This window comes from Mycena indigotica, assembly GCF_014461135.1.
Source record: "Mycena indigotica strain 171206Taipei chromosome Unknown Mind.scaff0009, whole genome shotgun sequence".
Lineage (NCBI taxonomy): Eukaryota > Fungi > Basidiomycota > Agaricomycetes > Agaricales > Mycenaceae > Mycena > Mycena indigotica.
The window spans coordinates 3,811,237-3,832,597 of record NW_023503008.1 but is presented as its reverse complement, the minus strand read 5'-3'; the positions used below and the strand labels follow the sequence as shown (position 1 = coordinate 3,832,597).

The 21,361-nt window shown below is 50.3% G+C and overlaps 7 protein-coding genes across 7 annotated transcripts; 3 read left to right on the top strand and 4 right to left on the bottom strand.

Annotated features, from left to right (window-relative positions):
* Positions 1 to 536: 536 nt before the first annotated feature.
* MIND_01097500 (Zn(2)-C6 fungal-type domain-containing protein) lies at positions 537 to 1,578 on the top strand (the record flags this gene model as incomplete). Its single annotated transcript, XM_037367544.1, has 2 exons — positions 537 to 881; positions 922 to 1,578. 2 exons carry the CDS (start codon positions 537 to 539, stop codon positions 1,576 to 1,578), a joined length of 1,002 nt encoding a protein of 333 aa, XP_037216938.1.
* A 436-nt stretch (positions 1,579 to 2,014) lies between these two features.
* On the bottom strand, positions 2,015 to 4,738 carry MIND_01097400 (Glycosyltransferase family 39 protein; the record flags this gene model as incomplete). The annotated part of the gene is made up of 11 exons (XM_037367543.1): positions 2,015 to 2,038; positions 2,090 to 2,296; positions 2,345 to 2,388; positions 2,439 to 2,501; positions 2,549 to 2,866; positions 2,915 to 3,496; positions 3,542 to 3,725; positions 3,773 to 3,932; positions 3,980 to 4,088; positions 4,138 to 4,540; positions 4,592 to 4,738. 11 exons carry the CDS (start codon positions 4,736 to 4,738, stop codon positions 2,015 to 2,017), a joined length of 2,241 nt encoding a protein of 746 aa, XP_037216937.1.
* Positions 4,739 to 5,670: 932 nt separating this feature from the next.
* On the bottom strand, positions 5,671 to 9,320 carry MIND_01097300 (WD40 repeat-like protein; the record flags this gene model as incomplete). The annotated part of the gene is made up of 12 exons (XM_037367542.1): positions 5,671 to 6,245; positions 6,296 to 6,470; positions 6,520 to 7,286; positions 7,581 to 7,842; positions 7,907 to 8,165; positions 8,208 to 8,239; positions 8,277 to 8,401; positions 8,457 to 8,470; positions 8,523 to 8,548; positions 8,597 to 8,675; positions 8,737 to 8,975; positions 9,045 to 9,320. The coding sequence occupies 12 exons, from the start codon at positions 9,318 to 9,320 to the stop codon at positions 5,671 to 5,673; spliced, it is 2,829 nt and encodes a 942-aa protein (XP_037216936.1).
* A 2,016-nt stretch (positions 9,321 to 11,336) lies between these two features.
* MIND_01097200 (NmrA domain-containing protein) lies at positions 11,337 to 14,661 on the top strand (the record flags this gene model as incomplete). Its single annotated transcript, XM_037367541.1, has 14 exons — positions 11,337 to 11,435; positions 11,490 to 11,499; positions 11,554 to 11,628; positions 11,678 to 11,836; positions 11,886 to 11,944; positions 11,999 to 12,303; positions 12,349 to 12,494; positions 12,543 to 12,563; positions 12,610 to 12,960; positions 13,010 to 13,150; positions 13,193 to 13,294; positions 13,430 to 13,845; positions 13,895 to 14,167; positions 14,212 to 14,661. 14 exons carry the CDS (start codon positions 11,337 to 11,339, stop codon positions 14,659 to 14,661), a joined length of 2,607 nt encoding a protein of 868 aa, XP_037216935.1.
* A 420-nt stretch (positions 14,662 to 15,081) lies between these two features.
* On the top strand, positions 15,082 to 15,616 carry MIND_01097100 (Glycoside hydrolase family 81 protein; the record flags this gene model as incomplete). Its single annotated transcript, XM_037367540.1, has 3 exons — positions 15,082 to 15,311; positions 15,362 to 15,465; positions 15,519 to 15,616. Exons 1-3 carry the CDS (start codon positions 15,193 to 15,195, stop codon positions 15,614 to 15,616), a joined length of 321 nt encoding a protein of 106 aa, XP_037216934.1. The 5' UTR covers positions 15,082 to 15,192.
* Positions 15,617 to 16,081: 465 nt separating this feature from the next.
* On the bottom strand, positions 16,082 to 18,177 carry MIND_01097000 (uncharacterized protein; the record flags this gene model as incomplete). Its single annotated transcript, XM_037367539.1, has 10 exons — positions 16,082 to 16,448; positions 16,495 to 16,587; positions 16,636 to 16,892; positions 16,935 to 17,100; positions 17,154 to 17,231; positions 17,281 to 17,304; positions 17,359 to 17,575; positions 17,625 to 17,702; positions 17,758 to 18,085; positions 18,136 to 18,177. The coding sequence occupies 10 exons, from the start codon at positions 18,175 to 18,177 to the stop codon at positions 16,082 to 16,084; spliced, it is 1,650 nt and encodes a 549-aa protein (XP_037216933.1).
* A 1,149-nt stretch (positions 18,178 to 19,326) lies between these two features.
* MIND_01096900 (uncharacterized protein) lies at positions 19,327 to 21,115 on the bottom strand (the record flags this gene model as incomplete). The annotated part of the gene is made up of 9 exons (XM_037367538.1): positions 19,327 to 19,537; positions 19,587 to 19,840; positions 19,885 to 20,053; positions 20,104 to 20,181; positions 20,232 to 20,255; positions 20,307 to 20,526; positions 20,574 to 20,651; positions 20,704 to 21,031; positions 21,077 to 21,115. The coding sequence occupies 9 exons, from the start codon at positions 21,113 to 21,115 to the stop codon at positions 19,327 to 19,329; spliced, it is 1,401 nt and encodes a 466-aa protein (XP_037216932.1).
* Between the last annotated feature and the right edge of the window lie 246 nt (positions 21,116 to 21,361).

Below are 21,361 nucleotides of genomic sequence, written 5' to 3'. Positions count from 1 at the left end.
ACCCAAATGGCGCTTATGCAGGAACTAGACCCTCCAACAAGCAATGCTCGAGCTTCCGTTGATCTCGGCTTATTGCTCTCCAAAACTTGAGCTTGTAGCTTTATTTCCCTCAGGCGACTCATTCCAAGTGCGGTGTCATGCCCGAGCTAGCTAAAGCTACCGATTTGCCCGATAACTTAGGTCTTTCTCTTCCTTCACCACAACCAACTGGACTGAATGATGAAAGAGGGAAAAGGATCAACATGTGCTTAATATTGTCTTTCCTGTCATCTTGTACGGCTGCTGTTTCAACCAGATGAAAATTCTACGCCTCCACGAATACCTCTCACAGTTCCACTGTCCCAAAACTTCGACATTCTAATTATCACGACTACGCCGCCTATCACTGCATGTGATCGCGAGCGCCAGTAGTATGCGATCAAGGGCCCTGATTTCAAGCTTATCCTCAACCATCGGGTTCGCTACTCCCTAATCGGAGGGTGAGTTTCTCCCCCCCCCACAAATGGGAACTTTGACCCACGATTCCCAGAACTTCGATGAGAAGAATCAGCAACAGATCCATTTTGACCCTTCCTCATGAAGTCATATCTGAAATCTTGGTCCATTCTCTACCGGTCTACCCTCTTTGTCCCCCACTCACCGGACTCGAGTCTCCTACCCGCCTCCTTTCGGTCTGTCGTCTCTTCCGAAAAATCGGGTCGTCGACACCTCTGCTTTGGCGCGCGTTCCAAGTGAACGATGGCACCGATTCCGAGTCGGTGCTTATCAAACGCGTGCACACATGGCTCGCGAGGTCTGGCGCCACACCGCTATCGATTAGATTTGACTTTGACCCCGATTTGATGGACAGAGCGGTTGTCTCTGACCTGCTGACTGCGATCGTTCCCCACCGCGCCAGATGGGGAATACATCCACCTCAAGGTGGACAATCACGGAATCTCCCTTGTCCGTGGCCCGGCCCCGTTGCTGAAGGAAATGCGGATCATGGTCTGGGAGGAAAGTCTGTGGGACGTCTACCTGGTTGAATCCGTGGTCCACGAAATCGAACTCAACGACGTCCCCCGCCTCCGGAGCGTGCGCTTCTGGGATGTCGAATGCACTGTCGACTCGCTGCCGTGGTCACAGCTAACGTCGCTCACGCTACAGCACAAGTCACTGGGCCAGTGCTTGCCCCTCTTAACGCGGGCCACCAACCTCGTTCGGTGTAGCTTGGGCCTGTGTGACGAAGACCCCCCAATGCCAGTTGTTGTGCGGCTCCCATTCTTGGAGACGCTGATATTGCGCAGCGACAGCTTCTACGATCCGGAGGCCAACACTCCCGTGACCCAATTTCTGGCCTATTTTCACGTCCCTGCTGTCAAACAACTGCAGGTCCCAAGATCATTCCTGTCCATCGATCCTGTAGCCTACCTGGAGGTATTCACAACTCGCTGCGACTGTCGCATCCACAGTTTGTGCATCACAGCAGCGTCGGATTGTGAGCCGGATGACTTCAAGGGGATAGTAACTGCCGATGGACAAGTCATCATCATCGAAGACCAAGACGATTCAGAGTCGTGGAAGGAGGAGGGACAATGAAAGCTAATAGAAGCCGATTTTTACACGGGACTAGTTTTGGGCTTTTCGGGTTTAGGCGGGATTATATCGCTTTACTGGGCCTTATTGCGGATATGGATTCGTCTAGTGAAACGGTGACGGAATGGAATGGAGCAAATTGCAAGTGGGTGTGAAGGGAATTTTGAACTGCTTTGAGCTTGTCGAGATCGTAATCCTGGTCCCGCGTGTTTGATGTTAAGCAGCTCGTCGTAAGCTCGAGTGGTGAGCCACCCAGCAGCCAAAATACCAAGTCGGGAAGATCACGTGATTCCTCAAAAAAAAAAAAAAAAAAAAAAAAACTTCCTAGCACTCAATAGCCAATCCACATTATAAAGAATAGGATAATACACAAATACGTATAGACAAGTCCGAGTCACCATAGACAACGCAGCCAGCGCCAGTAGCGTTTTTTTTTTCTTCATTGATTATAAATATTCCACGTCTGGTGTTGAAAATTAGCCGCCAAGTTGATAGCATGCATTCAGGCACCTACGTTCCGCCACGACAGGCCCCAATGTTCCCGTATTGGGCCATCGATACCAAATGCTATGCCCTTGAACCACCAGAATGTGGCTATGACAGCGCTCGCAACGATCCCGAACGTAATGGCACGAGCAGTGGCGTTGAACCGAGGCGAGGAGAATATGAAGTGGTCCAGCATGTGTACAAACATCAGGACAGCAAAGTAGAGTGTTGGCAACTGAGGTCACATCAGTACCAGTGAGGACACAAGAAAGAGTCGGCAAACATAATGGTGGACATAGGTTACTCGTCCCATCACCATAAAGGGGACTGTTAACCCAAGGTAAGCGTCAAAGAGCCCGCTGAAATGAATGACTGACTGTAATGCAAGGCCCATCCAAAGCCAGCAATCTTGCTTACATACAAGAAATGATTCCATTCGACTGCCAAAGACGTCATCAATTGGAAGCACTGCTTCAAGTGCACTCACCATCGCCCATGACAAAATACTGTCTCTGCATCCTCATCAAATACGCGACCAGAGTGACGAACGAGGCTATCAAGCTGATGCCCCCGCCCCACCAAACTATCGGGTTGCCGAGCAAATAGTATTTGACATCATCGTCTCCCCAGCCACACATCCGCAGACCAAGATGGAGGAATGGCCAGTCAAGGGGCTTGCTCGCCAAAATGTCTTGCTTGTCTGGATCCGGAATGAGTGCGTTATTCGAGTTCATCATTGCTACATTGAGAGCAACAAAGTCTCGCAGAAAAGATGTCTTGAAGTTGGATTTGTCCCCAGGCGGCACTGCACATTGTCAATTGATAGGTAAGTTTGAAATGAAACAAAACCCACATCGTTGATTCCAGTGTCCCTCGACATTCCAATGCGTGCGGATATCTTTCGCGTCGCTGTCTGGCATGCAACTGACCTCAATCTGCTTCCACCCCCATTGAGGCAGATTCGTGTTGTCCGCAAACAAATAGCATCCCAAAACCTCATGTCTGAAGCGTAGACGCGTTGTTAGCGTTCGTACCCTTGGCACTTTGGCTTGTCCACCGAGAATGTAGTCATCCAAGACCTCGACGACCCAGTAGTCATGCATGTCTCCAATTGTCGAGTTGCCGTAGCACGAGACCTCATGGTGCAACTTCGTTATCGGTGCAGGGACTGAGTGAGAGTGAAGGTTCCGGGTCGTCATATCATGGTTAAGACGGATGATGTCTCCATGAGTGAGGTAGCGGATTGGTTGGGATTCGTCAATAGGCGGCTCGTCCCAGCGGGGCAGGATGGTGAATTCGTTGTTGTTATCTTTGTGGTGATAGCAAGTTATCTGCTGTTGGCCGGAACCCTCAGGGTAGACATGGGCATGGGAATGGAGCAGTCCACCACCAAATCCCATTGCTTTCAGTGTTATACGTGAGCCAAATGCGACCTCTGAAAACCCGTCAGAGCGATACAGAATTTGTCATTATGCATTACCTATTGGATATGTTGCAAGCTCGCTACCTTGCAGATTCGCTTGGAACAGAGAGCTCATCTGAGAATCTCCGGGGCCAGACTCGTTCAAGACCAAGAAGTGAAGCTTAAATGAAGCCATGAAGACGATGATGGGAATGACGATGAGACAATAAACGCGAGCAACCCAGTGCTTGATTTGTGTTCGCTGTAATGACTGAGAAACATATACCACCAAGAACAACTTGAACCTACAACAGGCATCTGCACGTCTCCAAACTTATTCCAAAGGTCCTCTATGGTGTAGAGACCGACGAGAGAAGTTACGAAAAGGCCAATCATTTTGACGCTGGTTGCGCAGCCGATTGAAATTCCCGTCATTGACAACCAAGTCCACCAGCCGAAGGAGAACGGTCTTCAGATCGGTCAGCGATTCTGGCTCTATCTAATATGGTTACTTGCCTGGACTGCTGGTTGTTGAATTTGGTCAGGCAGAAAACCGTGAGGACCGTGAAGAACAAGAGCATTGAGTCGAGAAGTATAAAGCGAGAAATGCATAGCCAGCCAAGGTCTATGGCGATGGTCAAGAGTGAGAAGAATCCGTAACAAGATATACGCACCAAGAAGCACCATGAGCGCAAATAAATGGCAGGCCCACTCCGAGAGACCCAACTCTATTCCGGTGTACCACGCCAATGGCACCATTCCCACTCCAAACAGCGCAAGCATCATGCGCATTGCGACAAAAGGGACATTCTCCGGGTACTCCTCCCCGCTCTTGAACTCGTAACTCCCATCATATCCCGCCAGCAGGCCAACAAACCCAACAATCATCTTGCCCAGTGGTGGATGCACGTCGAAGTAGAACTCGCGCTTCAGGTAATGCGAGCCAAATTTGCCGAAATGTGCTTCGTCCCATACAACCTTGTTTGAGTGTCCAATACGATGAAATCGCGTCCAAAGCGAAAGAGCGGTGTAGATGAGGCCAGTGACGTGGGCGCGATGTTGTATAAGAATGTCGCCCTTTTCTCAAGAGTAAGAGTGGAATAAGAAGTAATGAGACATTTGGCGCACCAAGTCAAATTCACTGGGTTTCTCGTAGACCTGGCCGCCTATTGGCTTCTCGGTCTTGCCGCTATCATCCAATGGTACATTTTCGACGGCTGGGACGGGTTCGGGCTGCTTAGCAACGCGCCGACGAATGCCTTTGGTGTCGGACATGATTGGAGAGCAGCACTATTTGCTGGTGAAGAAAGAAGGAGCGAAAGAGGTCTGCGGTGAACAAGAAACGTGTTTAGCTTGTCATTTGTGCGGTAACGATACGACCTAAAAGGTCGACACTAAACTAGGTACATACTCTGTAGTTGTGGTCCCTCGGCACTTTGTCGAATCGGTGTGTGTTTGGCGAGACGAGGATGAGGAGGGTGCGATTCTAATGTTGGTCACGTGTCACAAGATTTTTTTTTTTTTTTTTTTTTTTTTTCTGCATTTATATACCGCAACAAGTACACTAACTACTAAGACGCGGTGGCCGGGACGCCGGTTCCGTCTGGCCGCTCGGTGGTGGTGTGTGCCGGGTTTGGGATCAGAGCGGGTTCTGGTGTAGCAAATGGCGAAGAAGGGGAGGTGACGGATGGGCTGTACGCAGCTGTTCAGTCCGGTTGCGCTGATGTCGTCGGGCCATAGAATATGGGCATGGATCATAATGCATAAGGGAATAAATAAGGTGTTTTTTGGGGGCTGGTTTGGCTTGGCCAGCGCTGAGCGCTACTCGTATTCTTGCTCGTCGTCCGACTCGGGCGGTCCACGTGTCACAAGATTCACTCCAGTAGAAATCCTCTCCTTCTCGGCAAATTATGTATGCATCCCACCACCCCAGCCAACATATATTAAGAACCTGCTCCAAAGAGTCGGCGGGGAATGCGGGTAGGCCGGAAGAAGATTTCCGATATAACCTCGGCAGGAAGTTCCAGGAAGTGCATGAATAGTTGTGGATCTGAGGTTGAGTAGGCGTAAAAGCAAGTACTTGGAAGTCACTAGTCAAGCTTGTTGTCCCTATCTGCAACCTGAGAAAAAAAACACCCCAAAGCCGCCATAACATCACACCAACGAAACAAAAACCAAAAGGATTATACATATCCCAATGACAATCACTACAAATTCGCTTCCTCTTTTGGTTGAGGTTCGTCCTCTCCACCCTCACCGCTGTCGCTTCCCTCATCATAAACGCCCCCAGACGGCTCTGCTACCCAGTCTTCACCCTCAGCCGCAAAGTCCCAGACATCTAACACGGTCTGGACAGTCCCCCCTCTCGTCTGATTGCTCGCTGCAACACACCATCGGCCCTCAAATACTACTTCCCAGACACCAGTCACCCCAGTCAGCAAGTCGCGCGTCACGCTTCCGTCGCGGATATTCCACATCTTGAGAGTTCCATCACTGCCGCTGACGACCTTGAATTCGTCATGCTGGAGGCATGTAATAGCGCCAGTTTGTGCAGAAAGTTTGTGACGCAAGGCGCCGGTTGTAGGATTCCACACACAAAGAGTCGCGTCGGCAGAAGCGCTGACCAGTGTTTGCGGCGAGAGTTGGAGAAGACCGACAAGTGAGGTATGACCCGTCAAAGTATGAACACAATGCCCTGTCTTCAAGTCCCAAATACGAACAGTCCCATCCATAGAGCCGGAGCAGGCTTGGTCTCGCTTTGGGTCAAGAACGACACTGTAAACTAGAAGAAGAAAAAGGTTAGGCAAGTCGGCATAAAACGAAGGCAAAAACCTTTCTGAGTGTGACCAGCAAGCACCCAACGACATTCGCCACTAACGAGGTCCCATACACGGACAGTTGAGTCGTAGGAGCCGGAAACAAGCGTTCTGCCGCGGGCTGCAAGTGCACGAACGGCGTGGTCATGTCCTTGTAGATGATGGCGATGATATGGGTTATCGTCTGCATCCTAGAATAATAATTCAGTTCCCCGCTTTTCAACAGATCAAGTAGCAAACCTCTGGATCACCCTCGTCAAAACAAGAATACGGCGCGTCGTCGGGTCTAGGAAGCGTCCACACCCTTAACGTATGGTCCCTCGACCCCGTCACAATTAACGCCCTTTTCGGCCACTTCTCCCGTCTGCCATTGTCCATCTCGATCCATTCAGGGTGAACAATCGACAGACAGCGCACCGTACTTATGTGACCACCAAAAACATGGGTGCAGAGTCCAGAAATCAAGTCCCAAATTCTCACAGTGCGGTCGGTCGAGCCCGAAACAAGCATATCACCGGTTGCAGCAAGTGCCCATACGCCGCCTTCGTGGCCTTGTAATGTATGAGTCTTCTGGCCCAAAAGGAGATCATGCACTTGAATTGAGTGGTCGTCGGAGGCGGAAATGATACGGCCTCTGGAAAGAATGAGGGAGGTGACGACACTACTTCTATGAGCGAAGAAGCAACAGTGGGCTGGGTTTTGCGTGGTTGTCCATCGAACTTTGGTCAAGTAGCGGGATTTGAAGAGGGACATATGTGGAAATGGGAGTTTTTTATGAGCACGCAGGAAGGCGGCCTCTGAACCCCAGAACATGTCGTGAGACTGAAGAAGTGAGGTCCAAATGAGCGGATTGTCGTATATCAACGTGAACCATGATTTCGAGACGAGAGCAGCGCCAGCAATCGCAGGTAAGGGGAGGAAACAAATGATGCGTGAGCTCAATTCGGAAGAAAGCAGAGTGAGGATGTCGCGTTGAGAACTTGTCATCGTCCCTGTAGCCAACGTCCCTGTAGCCAACGCTCAGCACTGAATGCCACAATAATGAGGGAGGAATAGACGTGCGGAGTCATAACGGGTTCCATTTGGATGCCGAACTCTACAATTGCTAGAGTAGCTGTGCGCTTAAAGAGATGATGACGATGGTCGGAGGCAAGTTAGAACTTGAAAGTGTCACACTACTTATCGCAAGGAATGACCATATTTGAAAATTACTAGGACCCAAATCTAACGAGACAAAACGAAAAATGTAGAAAGTATAGCCCTTGCCGACCATTGTCACCATCGTGCCTTTCCAGACCCACGGGGCACAAATCTCCCTCTGCTTTCGACACCCTTGACAGTGAACTGGGCCTTGATTTCTTCAATAAGAGGGGTAAACAGTCGCCCCAGCCATTCATGGATGCCAGAAAATGGTGTCGAGTCCGTCCAGAACAGAGCACCCACGTAGATCTTGAAGGCTTTGGCGGCCGTTGATGCTGCAACCTTGACTGTTGCCGGACAGACTCCGGCCTTGTCCAGTAGACGGAAGAAAGTGATGTCCGAGGTCAAGGCCAAGATAACCGTCTGAACGCAACAAGACAATAAGGAACACGATCTATTGGGACGCAGAGGGGGAACTTGAACTGACCTCAGGATCGAGTGTCCCAACTGCTCTAGGAAAATGCCTGTCGAATACCATTGCAGAGACAATCGTTTCGAAAACTTGTCGACCTAGAGTCTGGAGGAGATCCCAGTGTGTCTTGTCTGAAAGGTTGATAGGTTGCTGCCCATGAACAATAAGAGAAACAGGTTGAAGCCAGGCGTGGCCTTGGTGCATAGGACAGTTTAGCGGAGGGGCAAAAAACTCATCGATGATCTTGTGGATTTGGCCTTGTTGATTCACTGGTCTGAGTATGAGTCATGGGCTATATCGACGAGCTTGAAGGTACCTGATGACGGTAGGGGTTTGGATGGTGCGGCACTAGGCATGTTATGTCGGGAAATTGAAGCACACATACAAACTGGAAGGTATGAGTAGTCTGGCGTATGCCGTGGGGTAACGAACTCCGCTTGGTCTTCAATACTTTGGCATTTTGCTTACTTGTGGGTCTCTTTGGGTTGCGCGGACCGGATGCGTTGCTAGCTGAAGGGAAATAAGCACATCGAACTGTGTAGATTCCCCGGGGCGCTTAACATACCGCGTTGAAAGTCACTACAATCAACTGTGAATTGGGACAAGACAACGAATGTAAACTTGAACTCACGGCAGTTCACGCAGTCGCGTACGGGTCTGAAGGTGTGTCAATCTCAGACATTCATCTGAAGTTCAAGTCCCTACCCAGCCTTGGGAAGCCAGCACCATGCGGTCAAGCATAAATTGCACCTCTTTCTGAGTGTCGCCAACGGAGGGTACTTGGCTGTCGGAGAATAGTTAGTTGAATTGATAGGCTCGACTCGCAGTCGGATGTCAAAACACACCAGGTTGTGATTCCACCGAGGAATATATTCTCAAGTTCTTCGAGGAGGCTAGCAAAAAGGACGTTGACGAAAGATTGTGCGGCAAGTCTATTGTAGGACTGTAGCCTCCAAACGGCCGCTACGAGAAAGCAAAAGAGTTGAGTGGGAGGAATGTCTTCACGCCTAGTGATTTCGTGGATGTTCACCCGTCGGGCGAGTGAAGCAATGAAGTCATCGTGAACAAGGGATTGAACGATGGACTTGAGTATTAATAGTATTGGTTAGCCAGTAGTAGCGTTGGGCGAGGTAAGGAAGGGTAAGGAACGCACCTTCAAGTGGACAGAAAGCATTGACCAGTGGTATTGGGGACACCTCAAGGCGAGTGCTGAGACAAGAGCGAGCTTGATATGCCGCCGGCCGGACCCATATTCTGCAAGCAATTCATCGGACGAGAGTATGGCAATGTCGTTCCCTGCCCGATTGACGAAAGTGGCTTCGCGGCCTGAAAAGTGGATTGGGGCAGTTGACTCGAGTTGGCGCGCTCGCCAGAGCTGTGTAACGCGGTAGATATCGCTGGATTGGATGCAGTCTGAGATCGAGCTCATGGTAGTGTGCGGACAAGTCAGGAAGACTGAAGTGCCGAATCCGGAACGCATCATGATTAGGATTAGACGGCGTGAGAGTCGTTGACTACAACGGTTACATGGTCAAACCGAATGTCACAAACGTGAGTCTTTCCCATGGGTCACGGTTCGAGCCTCGCTCGTGCACCGACATTTCCAATGAACACAAGTGGATCCACGTCACCTAAAGCGGTCTTAAGATCAGTGGACGGCAGATGTTCTTTTGCTTTTTTTTTGGCTTTTCTTTTTTCTTTTTGCCTCGGAATCATAAACCAATAACCACATAAATTGTGTCGGGAACACCAACCATACCAGAATTTTGTAAAGGAACTAGTTAATATATAGAGAACCATTGGTAGTATTAACTGGCATGTTGTTTATTGACAAGTAGCTTGTGGCATTTGTTTACAATAAAAAACTTCATAGAAATTGACTCTTCAGTTGATACAATTTAAACTTATTCCAAGCCATTATTAGTGGTTGGGCTCTCATTTTACCATAACCACAAGCAAGGCAACACTTTAAACTAAACAGGGCATTTTCAATCAAGAAAAATCTCGCTCGATCCACTTGTTTCTGTCAGACACATTCGCAGCACTAAATTTGCAAGACATCCCAACGTCCCCACCCGTCACCATCGCAACTCTCAGCAAAATAAATTGTAGTACCTGGAATGCTACTGCGGCTTGCGTATTCGTCCTGTCTCTCGTTCGAAGAAATAACACACAATTCTTGCAGTTTGCACCCGAACACTGCGACAAGAGTCTGAGGAGTGTGAGTTATATCAGAGTCGTCGACCAAGGAGTAGAAAAGGGCTTGTGAGATCCCAAATCGTTGAAGTTCCGGCATTCGGAACATGGCAAGTAGGTCAATGATGCATTGCTTCTTGCTGCTGTGATTACCCACAACCAAACTCGCCAGCGCAGGAAGGTATATGTTTTGGCCAACCCAACTATCTCTGCGATCAAACTTCAGGCAACAGTGCACTAGACTGGTAGTTTCAAGGAGCACCTGAGCGGCCGCATTTATCCCAATGTAATCGAGGAATAGTGTGGTAAGCTGACGCCATGAGAAGCCGACCCTTCGCGGCTCGGTTTCGCAGCAATCCAGGTAAAGTGTCCTCAGACGTGAGGCCTCGATAGGGCCAACAATAGCGTTTGCATAAGAGACACCAGACCCAAATCGAAGGTCGAGCTCAAGCAAATTCGGTAGCTCTCCCTCGATACGACTGTATCCGAACTCGCTGGTAGGATCATCAGGAACGTCCATCATGATATACTCCCAGCGCAAAGAGTGGGCCAGAAGACATTCTAGCCCGCGGTTGCGGAGAGGCCGCCAATAGGACGATTCACTATGTGCGCCGCAGGATCCCATACGAATAGAAACGGGGAGAGTGCAAGACCTCTGGAGCCAAAGTGCCACCAAGGAGACTTGCAGTAAGTTGGGCAAGTCATCACGCGTGAAAAAAGATATAGCTCGCCATAGTTCTGGCGTTGACAGAGCAATTTGTCGCCAAAGGCTGCATATTTGAGTCAGTTTTGTCGGAGACTCGTCGCCGAGGAGAGGTGGGCAAGTAGGATAAATTGGGAGATAGTGGATGAAGATTTCTGACACGATTTCATTGGGAAGGGTCGAAACAGGGAAAACCTATTGTGGCTTGATGAGTAAAGTCAACGGATGAAGGCATCTCAAAAGGTTCTTTGCCTGAAGTACTGGCAGCGATGGAGATTGGGGCATACCCTTGGAGGATGGCAGTTGTGGAAGACGTGAAGTCACATCACGAAACTAGAAAAGCCGCGGTCAAACTGTTTATTTGTTTCCGTCAGAGGCATTGGCACAAGTCGTTCGTCTACTGAGTAGTACTTAATCGAGAGCTGGAAGCGAAAAAAGCATCTTGTTCGGCAGATGGTGGTAATTCGGACGTGGTCACGTGTTGATTGCTGTGCAACTTTACATTCTTTTCTCCCGCATGCTCCAACGCGGGTCTGCTCTCTCCTTATGACACCACCCTCAACCATCCCTGGACTCCTCAGTGTCCCTAGACTCACCACACTATTTGCGTCACTGTTTGTCGCAGTAGGAGCTGGCACCAACTATGTGCGCTGCGTTATCACTTTCTTTAACCTCCGTCTGACCGCCTAACTCTCACAGGTCTTCTCTGGTAGCGCTTCCAGTCTTCTCTCGAATCTTATCAAATGAATGAGCGGGCATGCAGCGTATTCCCCTCAACTGGCTGCTCGCCTAAATATCAATCATACCCAGCTCAATGTTATTGGCCTCGCCGCCAACAGTGCGTCACTTAACTCGCCCTTGGCGCTCTTTCTTATTCGGTCATTCAGTTGGCGTGTACAGTAGTGGACCATTCTGGGGCAAAATTGTCGACTCCCGAGGGCCACGTATACCAATCTTCGTCGCGTTCTTCTTCCTTTTTTGGAGGCTATACCGGAATCCGTCATTTCTACAATACGGGAGTTCCGGATGGCTCGACGATATCGACTGTCAGTCTGGGCCTTCTTATACTTTGCAGTTTCATGACTGGCGCGGGAGGGAATGCGGCGTTCACCGGGGGCGTTAACGCGACAGCAAAAACATTTCCAGACAAAGCGGTCAGCTTCTTCCTGTAGTCGATATCACGACGACATCATTAATGTGGTTTCTAGCGCGCAACCACTACTGGTATTGTGCTGTCTGGATTCGGGCTCTCCGCGTTCTTTTTCTCGACCATCGCCCACTTTCTCTTCCCTGGTGATACATCATCCTTTCTGCTCCTTCTCTCTTGTGGTACGGCTTTCACCACAGTCATCGGTTTTTTCTTCGTTCGCGCTATTCCACTTTCCGCTGCCGATATGGACCACATTGTCGTGACCGCAGGAACTGCTGAAGCAGAGGCAACTATCTTCCACCATCCAGACGAGAGTCACACCCCCTTACTCGAAGAAAGCCACGCAGCGAGCAACGGCGACGAGTATGTTCCCAACGCAAGAGGGATTGAACTAAGCCCGCCACGTAGCCTGTCCGTCTCGTCGCCTCGCACTCACTCCCACTCCCGAAGTCGTAGTAGGGCAAAGGCCGATATCATTGAAGGACCTAATATCTATGGTCGCGCCCTTTGGGTTGATCCTGACTTTTGGTTACTCTTCCTGACGTTATCATTGTGTGCGTACAGCCACCCTTTCTCTTTCTGCTTACTCAATATTTATTTAGTGAGTGGAACTGGTTTGATGTGTGAGTGGCTTCTGCATCTCTTCCGACCATACTGAGCGCCGTCTAGATATCAACAATGTCGGTTCCATGTCCCAGGCTCTCTATGCGAAAGACAACGCAGAATACGACGAGGTTGAGGCATCCAAGTGGCAAGCAGCCCAAGTTTCTACCATTTCCATCATGAATTTCGCTGGTCGAATCCTCATTGGCCTGATTTCCGACAGCATAAAAAACCGTTTCGGTCTCCCGCGGTCATATTCCCTGCTCATTGTCTCGACCTTGTTTTTCTTCTCGCAACTGCTTGCAGTTCAAATAACCAGAGTCGAGGATTTGTGGAAAGCCAGCGTCCTGGTTGGTCTATCGTATGGGACGATTTTTGGCTTGTTTCCGACTGTTTGCATCGAGTTCTTCGGATTATGTTTGTGCCATCTTCTAAGGGAAGGAGACTTTCTAACCTGAGATCATAGCCCACTTCTCGGAAAACTGGGGGTATCTCTCTTTGTCGCCGCTAGCAGGTGGGAATCTGTTTTCCATTGCCTTCGGTCGTAATCTGGACGCGCATGAGCCTGGGGAGACAACAACGACGAGAGCCGTTGCAGCGGTAGCTGGTGGGGCCAGACAATGCTTGGAGGGACGAGGCTGTTATGTAGCTACACTCGCGCTCACAACCGGCGCGTGTTTTGTAGCAATTCTGCTCAGCGCTCTGGCTGCTTGGCGTGAAAGGAGGAAACTGCGGCTTCTGGCTGCCAGGGGTGGGTCGCGGGTGATTTGGGAAGAGAGCGACTGATAGAATATTTGGGGAGCTACGTGATTGTACACTGTAACTTAAGGTACCTAGTAGATCTTATTAATAGAGAACACGTGATCGTGAAAAACTTCCTTGGCAGTTCTACTTATGTCTCTCCTCGATAGCGATCCCACCGACTGGGCTTACGTTTCGGAAGGCGGCGCAACTATCGTTTTCTCTTATCATGGTCCCCCCAGCCAGCTTTTTGACCGCAAGGTCCTTCGATTGCGCAAGTGTCCTGTGGGCTCAATCAGCCCCGCCATCGACAATAACGATTTCAACATTATTTTCCACGAAAGATGCATCACAAGGCTCCTTCCACAAGAGCACCTTCCTAAACTGGAACTCCTAACTTTAGACTCGGACGCAACAGGATGGTTGGAAACACTTTCGGCCCAAACAGAGGCATCGCGGCCTCCAAAGAGACGACTGAAAGACCATATCGACGTCCATAATCCACGCGCAGTGCTGGCCACCGATTTAATTAGTGGGCTGGGCATCGCAGTTGAAATCAAGGTGCATTTAGCTTCCTCAGGTCACTGACGTTGCTCAGGAGTATTACTAGCCGAAATGGGGCTTCTTGCCATCTCCTATCCATCTTTCTGACGAAAGTCGTGCGTTGAAGACGAGAACATGTCGCTTCTGCATGCACTCCCATCTGCGGACTTTGGAAGGCGAAGTTGTTGCGACAGAGTATTGCCCGCTTGATCTGTACTCTGGGGAGGAGACAAGAGTCAGACATGCACTCGAAGTCTTGTGGGAAGCTTGGATTTCGAGCGAGGGTGCAGTTAACAACCTCAGATTGTTTGTGGATGGACACAAGAGCGAGCCAGCCGAGGTAAATCGGTGTTTCTTCTTCGTGTGTCTACTGACCGTTGTCAGAAACCTACCATTCTGCAAGAAAAGGATAGAGTGGTGTCTTCTCTCCTCGCGCTCTTGCTTGAATCTCCTGTCCTGCGCATATTGTCCCGTCTCCAACGCACATTGGACGCTCTGGACATCGAAGGGCTAGCCTCCATATCTGACGTCTCTTCCCCTGGCCCAGAGCCGACTCTAGACGAATGGGACGCGTTCATTTCCGCTTACACGCTCTCACCATCGGCGTTCCCCGACCAAACTCGATACCACCATCTCGCTCATCTACTTTCCGCGACGTTCAAAGATTGTTCAGTTGTGGTCCGCATCCCAGAAGGCACGGTAACGGTCATTGATTTGGACGTCAAAAGCATCGCGCGGCTTGGTCAATGGGAGAAGCTGGATCAAAAAATTGTGGGGGCATACAAGAGCGTGCCAGAGGGTGAAAGGAAAGCTTGTGTCGACGGGGGAAACTGAAATAAACGGAAAGTCGGAAATGCTGCACCATCATGACCCATGCGCTTGCCGTCGATATGAACAACATCATAGTTTTCCCGAAAACTTGGTGACAATTGTCAGTGTCACTTTGTCACCGACAAGACCTCGCCTGTTGAATGCTAGGCGAATGAATTGTGAAGCCTTGTTCTGTCTTTGCTGTGACACTGACCATAAGGTTGCTGGCTCATGTAGCTCAAAGTTTACCCAGACCGACTTACATGGCCATCTCCCTCCTCAGTCTCCTGGACTCTCTCCTTCTTATGGACTCAGAAGGATCTACCAGACGATCAGCAAGTTCTCACGAAGATCCCGTGTTGCTTCCCAGAACACCACCAGGCCGGTCAAATCCTCCATGCAGCTTGGCGTCTCGCCGCCAGCCCTTCCGACAACTCACGGCGGGGACTTCTTTCCGTCTCGTGGGGCATATATAAGGGCACTCACTGTCCAGTCTGCATTCCTCATCCGCCTCTTTCTCACATCCTCTCAACGACCCATATCAACGACCCCATAATGCGCTTCTCTGCTACCCTTGCTGTCCTTGCCTCGGTTGTTGGCTTTGCCACTGCCGCCGACAACCGTCTGCTGTACCAGCTCCCCAGCTCTGAAACCCCAGTCAGCTTCGCTGTTGCGTACGTTCGCCCCACACGTGCCCAACTGCTTCTGATTAATATTGACACAGTTTCGGTAACGCTTGCGCGTCCTACGCCCCCGCCCTCGGCGCCGGACTCACTTTCCGCTACTTCCAAGTCCAGCCTGGCAACTTCCAGGGCCAAAACACCGAGAGTACGTCGTTCGCCAATAGCGTGAAGGCCCTTTCTGACCACGTGACCCTCTAGCCCAAGCCAAGATCTTCTGCAGCTTCCAGGATGCTGCCGGCGTCGCCTCCCTTTTCACCAATGAAGTCGCCACCTCTGTCGGCGCGACTGCTCTCTAAAGGCATGAAAGACGTCGTGGATGGGCCCGGGTGAAACCGGGTCTTTTGCTGCGAATGGACTCAGTACATAGTCGAGTTGTTTTGTCTCGTCAAGTTTGTGGATAATCGAACAGGTTTGTGGATAATTGAAATTTAGCCTTCCCTGGCGCGTAAGAATGACTGGCCACAAACATTGAGTAAGACCAGGCGGCCCTGAAATGTTCAGCATCTAATCAATTAATGGCCGGCCCGGGCCAACGATTCTACTTACCTGGTAGTAACTTACCACGACAACAACAACTTTCGATGCACTCCTGCAGCTGCTCAAGTACACCAACTGATAGTAGTTTTCGTTGAGCCTCATGACTAATCAGGATCAGTCTATATCGCGGTCACATGATCGTAATGCAAAGCAGTATAAAACGCTACAAACAGTCTAATATACACGTGGAACGTAGATGTCGTAATTATAAGTAAGTAAACCATCTACGTCCTCCTGGAGACACGAATGCGGAGCGGGCCCCTGGTGGCCACGAAAAAGTCCTGCATTCCCTCTGGCCATGTCTGCCGGTCATCAAAGCCCTTCGCAAACGCGATATCGAACGTCTTGAACAGCATCGTCATCACGAGGAGCATCTCGCGCCGTGCGAATCGCTGGCCGATGCAGTTGGCGGGGCCCAGCGAGAACGGGAAGAAGGCTGCGGGGTTGTGGTTTGCAATGTTGAACCGCGGCTTCTCTGTCGACGAGGCTAGCCAGCGGTCTGGGAGGAAGAGGCTGGGCTGGGAAAAGTATTCGGGTCGCCGGTGGACTGCGTAAGTCGGCGTGTAGACGCTCGTCCCCGGAGGAAGCACTCTGTTGTTTGTTGGAAGTTAGGGACATAAACCGCTGGCCAACATACCTCCCAGCAATGATGCGCGCGTCTTCTTCAAGCTTCACCTGTCGCGGTCCACCATTAGTGGGTAGCGGTGGGTGCAAACGCAATGCTTCGTTTCTGGAGTCCAAATTCAGCTTCCCTCCGACGAAAGCTGCACAGGCTTACATGCAGGCCGACAGATATTTGAGCTCTTGCTGTCTGTCGAAGTCACAAAGCGCATCGACGTTATCCACATCCTCTGGGAAGACCCGATCCAGTTCTTCACGGACACGCCGATATGCTTGTGGGTGATTCAGCAGGAACCAGATCAAGCTGCTCATTGCGGAAGCAGTCGTGTCGGAGGCCGCGACTACGGCAACAATACCATCAGCCGCAGAGCTTTCTAGCGTTGGGCGGTCTTTCTCGAGGTTGGCCTCATCCGCCTACAAGCTTAGCAGAGGAAAAACGAAGAGAAATATGCCCACTAGATGATACCACATATCCTTCGCCCCCGATGGCGGGCCATTCCGCATGCGGTGCATGGCTAACGCCTGACCGAAATCATTGAATTCCTGAATAGTTTTTCCGACCTGGGGCAGAAGATGTAGCGTTGATATAATCCAGGGAATTCTGCCCGATATCGTCGAAGCCCTGGAAGGAAAAACATCAGCATGATTTCCAAGATGGGTGAGGTCCTAACGCACTTCGTAAAAGTGCGAATCCGCTCTCCGATGCGGTCCTTGTCTTTGCCCTCCTTCATCAACTCAAACCCTCCACCAAAGCTACCGACGTCAGAGCCGGAACAACCCTGCCAAAAAAAACTGGGCATACCAGAGATCACCCATAAGATCTAGGCTGAACGTTTATGTAAGCGAACTACGCGAGCAGGAACTGTGCAGAAGAACGCACGCGAAAAGGTCAAACCAAAACACGATATCGACTGCCTCCGTGGTGGTTTCCAGGTGTGTCAGCAATTGACGGGTCCGCTTGAGAAGCATGGGGTCGTATTCACGGATCGAGGCTGAAGTCATCGCCCGGTTCCATGTTCGGCGTTTCGCGGTATGGGCATCACCGACGAGACTGACAATGGTGGGGGGAGTGCTGGCATGACGCCCTCCTTCAAAGTCTGGTAGAAGACCATGAATAGGACCTAAACAATGGACGAATCGACGTACAGCGACCTTTTTCGAGTCCACCACTATTCAGGATCTGAATGACTGCTTGGGCATCAATCACGGAGAGTTCATTTGGGCCTAGTGGACATCGCGGTCAGCCACTGGAGCCAATAGAGTCTAAAAAAAAGTTGACCTGTTCGCACGTATGGTCCATATTTATCGTGGAGTTTCTTGAGATAAAGGTAGTGGTAGCCACGAATCGAAATTCCCAAGGTCCATAGCTTGGTTGCTTTGCATACGAGAGGCCCAGGATACTTGGCGAGCGGGTGGAAAGGTGAAACGCGGTAGATGACGATGGAGGCGGAGAGGGAGACATAAAACGCGACATAAACACATGCAACACTGACAGTCGTTATTGGGTGGTGAAGGAGAAGGAGGAGCGCAGGTGGGAGTAAGAGGAGGATTGGGATGGCCGTGTTGGCGCTGCGAGGCTCGTATCGATTGAAACAGACATGACTAGCCTGTTAGCAAGTCAACTCTTCGTATGAAAACAAACGGGAAAGGGACGGACGATGCCGAGGGCAACTGAGGCAAGGATTAATGACCCCTCCATGACCAAGCAGGGGATGGGCGGCAGTTGCTCCCACTGCAGTATTTATTGGGCGGCAGGAAGAGGTGCCTGAAGCTGAGGCCGGGTAGATATAGGTCTGCGACATTTACGTGACTTGTAAGCGTGGAATTTCGGAATCAATATTTGAAGATTCAGCCGGATATCAAAGGCTACACGGTAGGAGGAGGTGAGTTTTTTGGTGGAAGGTGGCAAATGGGTCGATTCTGCTGGAAAAATGGGGACTTCGTGATGAGATGTAGAGAAGCAACAAAGAAGCTCAGATAGCTGCCATGACCATGATTTGCGGTCCGAAAAGTCAGGATGAATTCAAATTGGCGCTACAAAGCCAGCTAGAAGTGAACGATAGTCAAGGCTGGTCGTCGTTCAGTGGCTACTTGAATGACAGAAGGATTTCAGAGCACGTAATCTTGTTATCGAGAAGGGTTGCGCGCAATCAAGAACGCGGTCACATGAGAGTTCAAGCGCTCATCATAACGTCATGAGATTCGAGAAGTACTTACTCGTGTAATCAGTACCAATCCAGCTCAAAAGAGAATACGGTGCGCACCTCGGCTGTCAAATTAATTTTGTCTTGGTGTGTGCAGTCTTATCGTGATAGCATCAAGAATCAACTCGCGCACCCTTGGGTACCAGATGGGTGGCGCCATATCGCTCCAGCCTGCTCCAGCTGACAGTCTTCAGTTTGGAGTTGTAAAACACGCTGCTAGATCAGGCTTGTGGCTGAATGGGATGGATGACAGAGAGACTGTAAAAGGACGTCATAAAATTGTCTCCGCGGAGCCCCAGTCCGTACATGGGGTATTGCTAGAATAGTCTAAGCGCCACAGAAGTGAAGAGGGAGGAATCGACCGGGTTACTTATAGACCCCGCTTCAAGGTCAACTTTACTCTCAATGGTGCCCTTGCGACGACGAAGTAATCCAGCAGTCCATCCTCCCACTTCTCGCTATCCTCATACCCCTCCGCAAAAGCCACATCGAACGTCTTGAAAAGCAATGTTAGCACAACCAGAATTTCCCGACGGGCAAATTTCTGGCCGACACAGTTCGCCGGGCCAAGCGAGAACGGAACAAATGCGCCGGCTTCGTGCTGAGCCAACGCCGAGTTTGGCAGCCAACGTTCAGGCAGGAAGTCATCGGGTTGGGAGAAGTGGTCTGGGCTGCGCTGCATTGAGTAGCTCGGCATATAGACGGTAGTGCCCGGAGGTATTATCCTGATGAACGTTGAGAGACAGAGTTGCATCTATAAGGAGTCCCCCAAATATCCGCTCCGGCTGCCCTTCGAGAAGCTCTCGTGGTACACCATTCGACAAAAGTGGTGGATGTAATCGCAACGTTTCGTTACTAGTGGTATCATTGAGACATTGGCAATCGGGATCAACAAACCACCCACATGCAAGCAGTGAGATACTCCAATTGCTGATGCTTGGCGAAATCGCAGAGCGCCTCTTCGTCGTCACCATCCGGAAAGACTCGGTCAAGCTCCTCAAGCACGAGTTTGAACGTCTTGGGATGTTTGAGCAGAAAATACACAAGACTGCTCATAGCCGAAGTAGTTGTGTCAGATGCAGCGATGATGGCGACGATTCCGTCCGCTGCAGTCTCTTCAACGGTTGGTCGTTGATTCTCCACTCCAGCCTCGTCGGCCTGGAACACCTTCAGCACAATCACAGGAAGCATTGACAACATACGAGATGATAGAACAAATCCTTTGATCCAGCGTCTCCAGGGCCATTCTTCATTCGTCGAATCGCTAGGGTTCGCCCATACTCGTTAGCTTCCCGGGTTATTTTGGCCACTTGTGGCAACAGGTTGAGAGTCGGTAGGATCCAGGGTATCTTTCCTGTGATACTGAAGATCCTTGGATTCCTCTGAGACAATGAAAACATAGCTATTACTGCCCCACCTACCATGTAAACGTGTGAATGCGCTCTCCGAGGCTATCCTGGTCTTTGCCTTGATGCATCGATTCAAACGGACCGCCGAATCTAGGTAACAAGTGTGAATCAAAAGTTGTGAAAACATAGGGCTGACAAACGAAAGATCACCCATCAGGTCTAAACTAAGCTCAAAGGTAAGCGATGCAGGTTTAATTGAGACGAGTTACACTCACGAGAACAACTCGAACCAAAATACCATGTCCACAGCATCATCTGCTGCTGTGGAAAGATGGGACATGAGCTGTCTGGCGCGTCTGATGAGGAATGGGTCGTAGTTGCGCTGTGAGGCAGAGGTCATGGCGCGATTCCAAACCCGACGCTTGGCAGTATGCCCTTCGCCCCATATTGTAACGACAGTGCGCGGTGCATCGGGAGGCTGAGTAGCATCAGTGTCTGGAAGATTCAGATACGGCATTTGAATATTGAAGGAAGACGCTTACAGCGACCTTTATCCAGTCCCCCCACACCAAGAATCTGAGAGACGGTCTGTGGTTCGATGATGGAAAGCTCATTCGGGCCTATTGGAGGTTTTACATATATACGTGGATTAGAAGGGACTGACTAACACACCTGTTCTAACAAAAGGCCCATAGTGGTCATGGAGCTTTTTAAAATATCGATGTTGGTAGCCAGTATAAGCCACCCAAACCGTCCAGAGCTCAGTGATTTTGCAGAGGACGGGGCCTGGATACTGCGCGAGTGGGTGAAATGGGGAAAGCCGGTAGATGACAATCGAAAGACTGAGTGAGGTGAGAAACGTGAAATAGCTCGAACTGAGATTTGCGATGGAAAGCGGCAAATTGAGAAGAGAAACAAGTGCGGGTGGGAGAGCAAATAGCACCGGAATAACAGTGTTCGCGCTGTTCGGTTCATACCGATTGTAGACGACATGGGTGGCCTGCAAATGCGATTAAAAAACTTTGGGATTGGAGAGGAGACGTACGATGCCTAGAGCGAGAGCGGGGAAAAACACTCGCTCCATGGGAAAGAAGACAGAGAGAAGGCATCGAGGTGATTGTTGGTTTTGTTGAATGTCGAAGCATCGGGTGTCAGCTGTCGACAGGGCCGAATGGTGACTGGAGGATGTGGAGAGAATCCCTGCGCCAAACACTCAAATCGTGGACCGCAGCGAGCGATTCTCGAAAGAACGCAGTCTCATCAACCAGCTGTCGTTACAGACGACTCAATCCTGGAAAAAAATTAAGTAGAATCCGAAGTGCTATAATAT